General features: G+C 40.3%; 1 protein-coding gene across 1 annotated transcript; it reads right to left on the minus strand.

The window, feature by feature from the left end:
* Positions 1 to 1,831: 1,831 nt before the first annotated feature.
* Positions 1,832 to 10,482, minus strand: CCND3 (cyclin D3). The gene is made up of 5 exons (XM_075198137.1): positions 10,178 to 10,482; positions 9,444 to 9,659; positions 7,740 to 7,899; positions 2,673 to 2,809; positions 1,832 to 1,920 (listed from the first exon to the last, which is right to left on the minus strand). Exons 1-5 carry the CDS (start codon positions 10,379 to 10,381, stop codon positions 1,864 to 1,866), a joined length of 774 nt encoding a protein of 257 aa, XP_075054238.1. The 5' UTR covers positions 10,382 to 10,482; the 3' UTR covers positions 1,832 to 1,863.
* Between the last annotated feature and the right edge of the window lie 588 nt (positions 10,483 to 11,070).

The raw sequence follows: 11,070 nt of genomic DNA on the forward strand, positions 1-11,070 counted from the left end.
AGAGATTGTGGTGGAAGGACAATGAACATGACAAGAGAGGGGCCTTATCTCAGCAGTATTTTCTGCAGTCCCCATACACTACAAGACAAATGTTGACACCGTGTTGTGTGGAATTATTGTTATGGATATTATTCTCATCAATAAATGAAAACCAGTTGCTATAAACAAAGTTCACATTTTATTTACAATAAATTATTTCGATATTCCTTATGTACAGAAAGGCAAAATAATTCAGACAAAAACAATGAACTTTTAAACAAACAATAGTAAATGTTGTGTAAGTACAAACATGACAAACAAGTACCAACCACATAGCTAACTAGCATAAACAAGACTGAAGATGGGGAAAAAATTTGAACCTACAGGGTAACATCCTGTGAAGTATATGAAAATGCTGACATTGTATCCTAAATGGTAAGTTATAAGGAAATATAGTAATCAGAGATTAGTACAATCATTCTATTTACCAATAGGATTTGTTGGGATGTTTAGAAGAATGAAGGATTACTAAACTAAGCATGCCCATAAAATATGGAGAGATATACAATACTCTGAACAGTAGGGCTTTTATGCCAATGGAAAAAGTGGCAAATTTTAAAGGGGCCCTTAACACAAAAAAAACTTTATAAGTAGTGTGGGGCCACAGTGATTCCAGCTCTGAAGTACTTTGTTTTTTCTTTCTTTAAATAACCCTCTTGAGTTGTTGTCAAATTGCTTTGTGTTGTTTTTTTGTGAAGGTAAAACTTAGATAATACCTCAGTACTGAAGAGGTAACAGTGAATGTATCCTATACAATCATTTGTAGGGTAGCTGATCACACTGTAGCGATGTTGCTCACAACACACTCAAAGAGCACCTGCTAACACAAACTACAACCTCTAATAATAACGTTTATTAAATTTGAGTTGGTGAAGCTCTAACATAGTCTAAGAAAACACCAGGTTCGTAGGACCCTTTTAAATGAACACTCCACCCAAAACGTAGTTCCATAAAATTGGATGAAGCAGATAATGGAAGTAAATCAACTCCGGGGGGGGTAAATGTATCATACCCTGGTTTTGTCAACTCCCGCAAGTTCGGTGTCTTCGCAGCTTAAATTTAAAGCGGCGCTGCCTTGTAAAGGGAAGTTTCTCTTTACAAGGCAGCGCTGCTTTAAATTTAAGCTGCTTAGATGCCGAACTCATGGGAGTTGACAAAACCGGGGTATGATACATTTACCCCCATATGGCAGAAGGTTGTTTTTAGTCTGCTTCCTCTACTTTTTATAGAATCCCCCACCCCCTTATAGTATGACATTCTGACATTGCAGCCTCCTTTTTGCTTCAGCAGGCCCAGATGCCTCTAATAGGCCAAAGGTGCTCACTTCTAAGCTATTAAGAGCTGGCCAGTTTTAAACATGCAGTGGTCTTGTTGGTGCACTGCTTCCTATGAATTTCCCATGGATGACTGGGACTTTCACGGGAGCGGCATAGACAAAACCAGACTCAAGCAGACAAGCTGTAGTAGAAAGAAGGCAATACACAGACTGTTACAGGTATCGGGATCAGCTACATTGGAAGAAAGACATATAATACACTGTTATCTTCATATTCTCCAATCCATCAAAATCAAATTTTGAAGATCTTTACATTTCAAAGTGTGGCCTTCCCTGTAGTCAGAGCCCCAATGGCTACTACATGCAGCCGTTCCTGGGACTCCTCCATTCCAACCAAAAACCAATGTGGGTGATGAGCGGGAGGACTAATTACCAGCAACCATCAAGCAGGGCTCCAACTAGGGCAAGGGGGACATTGGTAAAAATGTTTTCCGTAGGTGGTCTGTGTGTCATTAAGTGGGCGTCTCAAAATTGCTGAGTAATGGTCTTTACATATCTTCATGCAGCGTATTTTCGATAACAAGTCGACAATTCTGCAACTCAGCCTGTGGAAAGTGAAACATTAGTGATTGATCCCTGTATGGTATTCATATTAATACCCCTTTTAAGGTGTGTTTAACTAGGTTTAGAGCAGCATATTACAGTCATTTGTCACCACACCCTTTATATTCAAGTAATTGGAATGAAGCAGCACAGGATGGGATATTTATGAAAACTCTTCACAGGAAACTAGAAAAGGTTGGTGTTGTCCATTTCAACAAATCCGTTATTAACTTTTATTTTCCAAACTTCTAGAAAAATTACTTTTTTTTTTTACACTATGGTGACACCACTATATCAAAATAGGTAACTGTACATCAGTCTTCATAAATGTTTCCTAGAGTATTTTAGAGTTCTAATCTTGTGTTCTGATGTAATTAAGAAAATGGAGGTAAATGGGAGGCCACGTACCGAAACATAGTTTAACGAGCAGAGTCCCCAATAGTGCGGTACAGTGATATCGGCATGTCGTACTAATGCAGAGTCCCCAATAGTGCGGTACAGTGATATCGGCATGTCGTACTAATGCAAAGTCCCCAATAGTGCGGTACAGTGATATCGGCATGTGTAACTAAGGCCGAGTCCCCAATAGTGCGGTATAGGGATATCGGCATGTCGTACTAATGCAGAGTCCCCAATAGTGTGGTACAGTGATATCGGCATGTCGTACTAATGCACGACGATTGTGGCTTCAAACGCATTTCTAAATTAAATGAAGTACCTACATCCAACTTGTTTATAAAATACTGTTACTCACGCTATTTGCCTGAATCATTGCAGCCAAATACATAATCATCTCCTCTGCAGGGTGGTGAAGCATACCCAGACTGAACATTGTATTTGCTACACAGGCTGCAGCGATCATGGAAGGTGCAAAAATGGAGAAATTACAATCTGTGGCAAAAAAGAAAGTACAATGGTTTGTTACAATGGATGCAAATACATACGGTCAAATATACTAAGACAATATTGTTTACAGGTTAGTGTGCAGAAGCAGGGCCGTATCTAGGGTGGTGGTGCAGGTGGTACTGCCCAGAGCGTAAGGCTGAGGAGCGTCATGATTAAAAGGCGTCTTGGCCGTCTTGCCCGCTCGTTCATCTGCACGGTAACTGAAGAGTTAAGTGACTTTGGCCGTATACGCTGCCTGTTGCAATGAGACACAGCACATAGCCATTTAGCTGGCATGGGCACAGGCATTTGCTGTATGCAAGGGTGGCTCTCACCTGCCCCTCCTCTCTAACTTCCCTCTAGTGTCACAAGACAGTGTCTCCTCCTCTATTTATCAATAAGAGTCTAATTCCTACCTACCAGGTCCTAGTTCTCTGCAATGAATATCTTACATTATCATTGTATTGAAGCAGAGATCTTTCTCTGACTACTAGTTAGTGCGGAAAAGCACTGACAAAATACAGATTTAATTCAGTTATATACTGTATAACCCATGGAAGTACAACAGGAGAAGATAAATGTCTTTGAAGTACATATTAACCCCTTCTCTTCCTCAATGAATTTTGAATAATCTAGAACCAGAACAAATGTCATGCTATTGCTCTAAGATACAAGTATGTAATAAATGTTACTCTCTGTGAGCTAGCATAAAGTCAAGATCCACATCTAGCCTTTGGAACATCTGCTGAAGATTATCTAATAAAAGGATTAAAATAGACAATAAACCTTACACACTGAAAAAAATAATTATCTTGCTTTAATATGAACTAGACCTCTGATGTGCCTAAACAACTAGAAATACATCAACCAGTATGTCTTGTTATATATTTAAAAATATTTAACATCATATTTTTTTTTTAGATATTTAGCTTTTTAATATATGATTTTAATGAAATTAATTAAAGCTTAAAGTTTTAGAGCCTGCGTCATTAAGGCACACATACGGAGCGCATTGTGCTTTTTTTTTTTAACTGCACGTAAAGCAGCTCTGCATACTCCCGAAGTCCATAAAGAACGGTTTTAAAGATATGTGTGGTGTACTTTGCTCTACCAGGACAGACACTGCTGCATACGTACAATACCAATATGTAATATAAAATCTCAAAAATCTCAAAGAAATGCGCAGAAAAAAATATTTAGTTATTAATGTTACCTGTCAATTTAAAAAAAGTTTTATTTTTTTCTTTAAAAAAAATAATAATTCTGCACTAGTATTGCGATTCTTAAACTAGCAACTCAGCTGGAGCAAAGCCAGCATAGTTCTGTGTGCGCAGGAGTTTGAACACCCGTACTGTATATTGCCTACGTATATCTGCCCATTCCCCACCCCATTCACTCCCCTTAATTGTAGGCTGTAGTGTCGTTTGTTTGAAGCTGACTTGGACGCGGCTGCGTTCTGTTGCGTGTCGCCGGTTCTGAGCATGCGCAGCGTCATTTTTGCAAACGATACGCACAAAACCAGCAGATACGTTCCTTAATGACTCAGACCACTAATCTTAATTTCATTTATTTGAAGAATCCATTACAACCATATTTACCATCTGTCCCTAACCTTGAAAACAAGCTAAAAGTAATAATTTGATATATTAAATAATATCCCTTAGGATTGTCCTTACTTTATGCTAAACCTGTTTTTTTTATTTTGTTTAGTATTATAATTATCTGGGGAGCACTCAAGGTTTTAAAAGCTGAGTCATGATAATTCTCTGACTATATGAATAAAATTATTGTGAGCAATATTATTTAAAACTAAATGTCACTATAATATCTACTGGCACAGAAAGCTCCCCCCTCTATCTCTTCTGCTCCCCTCTTCCTGTCTCTCCCCTCACCCCTTGCACTTAGAAGACAAAGAAAGTGAGCTGGTGTGGGAAATGCTTGTCCACAGGTAAGGAACAAATTTGTGGCTTAGCAGCACAGGTAAGTAACACACATGGCCCATAGCAGCACGGGTTAGGAGCACACATGGGACATAGCAACACAGGCTAGGAGCATACGTGGGACATAGCAACACAGGTTAGGAGGATACGTGGGACATAGCAACACAGGTTAGGAGCACACACGGGACATAGCATAACATGTTAGAAGCATACATTGGACATAGCATAAAAGGTTAGAAGCACACACGGGAAATAGCATAACAGGTTAGGAGCACACATGGGACATAGCATAACAGGTTAGAAGCACACGTGGGACATAGCATAACAGGTTAGAAGCACACGTGGGACATAGCATAACAGGTTAGAAGCACACGTGGGACATAGCATAACAGGTTAGAAGCACACACGGGACATAGCATAACAGGTTAGGAGCACACATGGGACATAGCATAACAGGTTAGGAGCACACATGAGACATAGCATAACAGGTTAGGAGCACACACTGGACATAGCATAACAGGTTAGGAGCACACATGGGACATAGCATAACAGGTTAGGAGCACACACGGGACATAGCATAACAGGTTAGGTGCACACATGGGACATAGCATAACAGGTTAGGTGCACACATGAGACATAGCATAACAGGTTAGGAGCACACACTGGACATAGCATAACAGGTTAGGAGCACACATGAGACATAGCATAACAGGTTAGGAGCACACACTGGACATAGCATAACAGGTTAGGAGCACACATGAGACATAGCATAACAGGTTAGGAGCACACACGGGACATAGCATAACAGGTTAGGAGCACACACGGGACATAGCATAACAGGTTAGGAGCACACACGGGACATAGCATAACAGGTTAGGAGCACACATGGGACATAGCATAACAGGTTAGGAGCACACATGAGACATAGCATAACAGGTTAGGAGCACACACTGGACATAGCATAACAGGTTAGGAGCACACATGGGACATAGCATAACAGGTTAGGAGCACACACGGGACATAGCATAACAGGTTAGGAGCACACATGAGACATAGCATAACAGGTTAGAAGCACACATGGGACATAGCATAACAGGTTAGGAGCACACATGAGACATAGCATAACAGGTTAGGAGCACACACGGGACATAGCATAACAGGTTAGGAGCACACACGGGACATAGCATAACAGGTTAGGAGCACACACGGGACATAGCATAACAGGTTAGGAGCACACATGGGACATAGCATAACAGGTTAGGAGCACACATGAGACATAGCATAACAGGTTAGGAGCACACACTGGACATAGCATAACAGGTTAGGAGCACACATGGGACATAGCATAACAGGTTAGGAGCACACACGGGACATAGCATAACAGGTTAGGAGCACACATGAGACATAGCATAACAGGTTAGGAGCACACATGGGACATAGCATAACAGGTTAGGAGCACACACTGGACATAGAATAACAGGTTAGGAGCACACATGAGACATAGCATAACAGGTAAGGAGCACACATGGGACATAGCATAACAGGTTAGGAGCACACATGGGACATAGCATAACAGGTTAGGAGCACACATGAGACATAGCATAACAGATTAGGAGCACACATGGGACATAGCATAACAGGTTAGGAGCACACATGAGACATAGCATAACAGGTTAAGAGCACACATAGGACATAGCATAACAGGTTAGGAGCACACATGGGACATAGCATAACAGGTTAAGAGCACACATAGGACATAGCATAACAGGTTAGGAGCACACATGAGACATAGCATAACAGGTTAGGAGCACACATGGGACATAGCATAACAGGTTAGGAGCACACATGGGACATAGCATAACAGGTTAGGAGCACACACGGGACATAGCATAACAGGTTAGGAGCACACATGAGACATAGCATAACAGGTTAGGAGCACACATGGGACATAGCAGAACAGGTTAGGAGCACACATGAGACATAGCATAACAGGTTAGGAGCACACACTGGACATAGCATAACAGGTTAGGAGCACACATGGGACATAGCATAACAGGTTAGGAGCACACATGAGACATAGCATAACAGGTTAGGAGCACACATGGGACATAGCATAACAGGTTAGGAGCACACACTGGACATAGCATAACAGGTTAGGAGCACACACGGGACATAGCAGAACTGTTAAGGAACACAGGGAAGATAGCAGCACTGGTTAGGAACACACGAGACATAGCAGCACATGTCTTTATTGCATATACATACTGTATACATGTTAATATTTTGGAATCTTTCCAACTGTCACAAGATTTAAAATGAGATCTTTTATGGGTGCGTAGTTTCTGCACCCGTAAAAGATTTCATATTAAAATAATGTGTGCAGAAAGGACAAAATGGAGGACATGAGGTACAACAATACACAAAATTATTTCGTTTAATTTCAGGGCTGGTGGTAGTGGGGGGATAGGTCTGTTTATTAAACGGGAACGCAAATAAATTAATGTTGGGGCTGGTTGGGGGAAAGTAGTAGTAGTTAGTAGTATTTATTAATGTGAAAGCTATAAATATAATTTTGATATTTGATTAGGGAAACGAGGACTAATTATTAAACAATAAATGCTACTGTAATGTAGGGCTGGGGAGTGAGGCCTAGATTGTTCATTCACTGCTCTGCTTTCCAGGAGGTGATTAGTAATTATCTCTTTTCCAAACAGTACTCCAACATTGCAGGATCCGGTCGCAACTTATCTTAATACACCAGCAGTATCAGGCTGCCAAAGCTGCAAGACCAAGAAAGAGCAGCACAGGGTCGGAGGGGCTTCTAGTGTTTGTAAAGGGCTAGGACCCCCCACCCGAGTAGTCACCCCCCCCTCCCTCCCTGCCAGTGTTCTCTCTCCCAGGGCACTAAAGTGTCTAGGTACAGCTCTGTGCAGAATTAAAGGCCCAAATACACAGAGTGATAGTGGTAGATACACTGTAGGTAAATAAATACATACCAAGTGAGCAACGTGTGACAAATATCTGAGAACATTCCCGTAGTAAAGCACGCCTCTCATACGACAATGATAATCGTTCCAAAATGTGGTCAAGGAAGTCATGTGGTATTATTATTTGTAAGTTCCAGCGCAACTGATCAATAGCGAATATTTCCCCTTCCTGAGGTACAAAGAGAAACAACTGTTACAGTAAATACACAACCATACTAGAAAATTTACATTGTTCAAAAATGTATAATAAACATTTGGAAAAACTTTTCTATAGTGCACCAAGACTTACAGGCAACATAATTCCCACAATATGAAGAGAAGGTGTAGTAGAAATCAAATTCTGGATAAATATTTTTAAAAAGAACTACAATCTGTCTACCTAAGAGTACATGCTTAGTATTTCGATGAAGAGGAGCTACCATCATTTTAATGGTACATGCACACAGCACTTTATCAGTCAGTTGGTATTGGAAAAATCGAGCCCTATGGAAATAATTCCGCAATGCACACAGCTTTTATAGTGAACACTGGATGCACTTTGAAGTCTTATTCGCTGTATTTCGTTGCGTTTAGGAACCCTCACCAGTGTTCACTATAAATGCCGTAACTGCTGTGGTTCAATCATCCCAATTCCAAACGACATGGATGCTGCATCCACCATGTGGTGGCATGCAGCTCAGAAACCGATCGAGGACACCTAAATAATGCTGTATTGTATGATGGCTTCATTTTCATATCTGTTATAACTAGGTGTTTTATATTTTAAATATTTTCTTTAGCATGTGTCACGAAAGAAGCAACACAAAGCAAACTTCATATTTTAAGGAAGGTGGAAATTTAAAGCATTCTGTTTTCTTACAAAACGCTTTTTGTATAAAAACACATTTGGCATATTTTTGGAATATAAATTCTATTCATAATGATATGTATATATAGAAAGTAGTTATAGTATCCGGTAGCGTAATACACTACGGGCCTATTTAAGACGCATCGGCAAATATGATAGTTTTCAATCCTCCTCGCATTGCTAAGGATTGAAATAACTTTCATATTTATTAAAAAAACCTTCACATGAACAGCAGTTCCGAAAAATTGCTGTTCCTGTGAAGTGCAACACTCACCTTTCACTTGTCTCTTCTCCTCCCATGCGATGCCGACTGCAATGTTTCCTCCTTGTAATCTCTGTGCACATGCACCGACGGAAAACCTCGGGCATGCGCAGAGATCCTGGACTGCAAGAAGGTGAGTAATGTGACAGGGAGAGATCATATGATCCCTCACACATGCGCTGTGCAGCTCTGCTCTTCGGAGCAGAGAAGTTTTCAGTTATATTAATGTACACCAGCTTGAACTGGCTTACATTAACATGATTGAAAACTTAGTTTTGTTCATTGGTACATAGCTTTACTGAGCACTCCCCATATACTGTTATGGGGAGTGCTCAGAAAAATGATAAGAGATGCAAAGCAGCAGATATCTAAGATATCTGATGCGATGCTGCAATGATACATAGCTATTTAGTAGTTACTCCCCGGAGGTTTAACAAGGGGGAGACCTTTGATAAATAGGCCCCTAGAATTGTTGTTTATCTGCTTTTTGGTTGTTTTTGTTGTTGCTGCACTGGTTATGTGACTGCAAATAATTGTCAGTTATTTTACTGCATGAATAGGATAAAAGAATAACAAAATAAACCTATAACAAAAGAAATAATACCAGTATTTGATGACAGGAGACAGAGAAAGCTGTGTAGTATGCCAGCATATCAACAGTCAATGGCACCACATCCCTCATCTTAGATGCCAACAGAACACACGCTGTGCCTAGTTGCTGTAACAATGTTTTTTCCACTGGAAACAAGGACAGGCATTTTCGTATGTAGCTCATAGCCAGAGGGAAGACCCCCTCTTCACAATGCTCGTGATCGCACACCTTGGATTAAGAAAGGATAAAAGAAAACATAAATAAGGTTTTAATAACCTAGATTCAATTAGGAAACTGTCAAGGTATATAAGGTCCAAAGAACTTAAGACTTATAATTTTGCTAGTTAATATGAGCCTTATGCAATTTTATGAGATCATATTGTAGTTTTGGTTGAACCAGATGTGGTCATATGCAAGACCTAGCATTCACCCAATCTGACCAGGCATAAAACTCTCAACGTTGTCTGGCTACTCAATGACAACTTTCATCATTATTAGTTTAGCTATGGTCCATGTTTTCACTATATTGGTTCCCCAGTCCCATATAGTTATTGGATGGATTCATATTTTATGGTCATAATTAAATATTTATAAACAAAAAATCTGGGTGCTGCTGTAGCCCTCCCATGCAATCGTTTAATAACGACTGTTTTCCTGCAGGAAACACAGAGCACGTGTATGCTCGAAGACTGTGTAATCGGATGTATGAACACTGATCACTGCTTTTTGATTCGCTTTGACTATACCTCTGACAGCCAGTCAGCCAACAGTCTCCGCATCTCTAGCGTTATTTCTTCTTGAAGGTAATGATGGCTCGCACTTTCCTCTATTTGACGCCGTTCGTGAGCCAAAAGATTCCACAGAACTCGGGGGTCTCTGAGTAACTGGGGATCTAGTACTGCCCGGGTGGCCTGAGACGTGTTCCTATCCTGATTCGCCATAGCAAACATATACTGCGCGCTCTCTCTCACTAACTGCGAAGAGCCGAAGAGGAGCTGTTCTTATATGGCCGACTCTACTGTTCTTATATGGCCGACTCTACTGTTCTTATATGGCCGACACTACTTGTGGGCGTGATAGAGAGGAAACGACTGGAATGTATTTTTTTTACGGAAGGTAACATTTTTATATGTGCTCTTATGCATATGTTAGGAATGCAATTATTATATACTGGAACTGCCTAAATGAGTTGCACCTCAGATTGTGCACTAAGTTTGCAATAGAAATGTTATAATATAGCTAAACAGAAAAGCTAGTATTTTATTGAGTCTATTCTAAGATCACTATTTAAAGTGTGTTTGAGTAGAAGGATTTGGGGTTTATTTTACAAGCGGTAAAAAGCCAAATAAGCGCAAACACCTGCAAAAGGCGCTGTCACCACTTTTTTTTATTATTTAACAACGGAATAATGATGGATAAATCATATATTACTCTGGCATTAACTTAATTATCAACATTTATCACCGTCACCATAGACTTCTATGCAGTGGTTGGTGGTGGGGAGGTGTTGGGTTGGTGAGAGGTGGGGAGTAATGGAAGAAGTCAGAGCCATTACTTCAAATTTTAGCATCTGGGGCAAGAAAGAAAACTGCCACCCCCAGCCCTCAATTTTAACCAAGTTAACCTATAATTTTCATAA

Source organism: Mixophyes fleayi, chromosome 2 (assembly GCF_038048845.1).
Source record: "Mixophyes fleayi isolate aMixFle1 chromosome 2, aMixFle1.hap1, whole genome shotgun sequence".
Lineage (NCBI taxonomy): Eukaryota > Metazoa > Chordata > Amphibia > Anura > Limnodynastidae > Mixophyes > Mixophyes fleayi.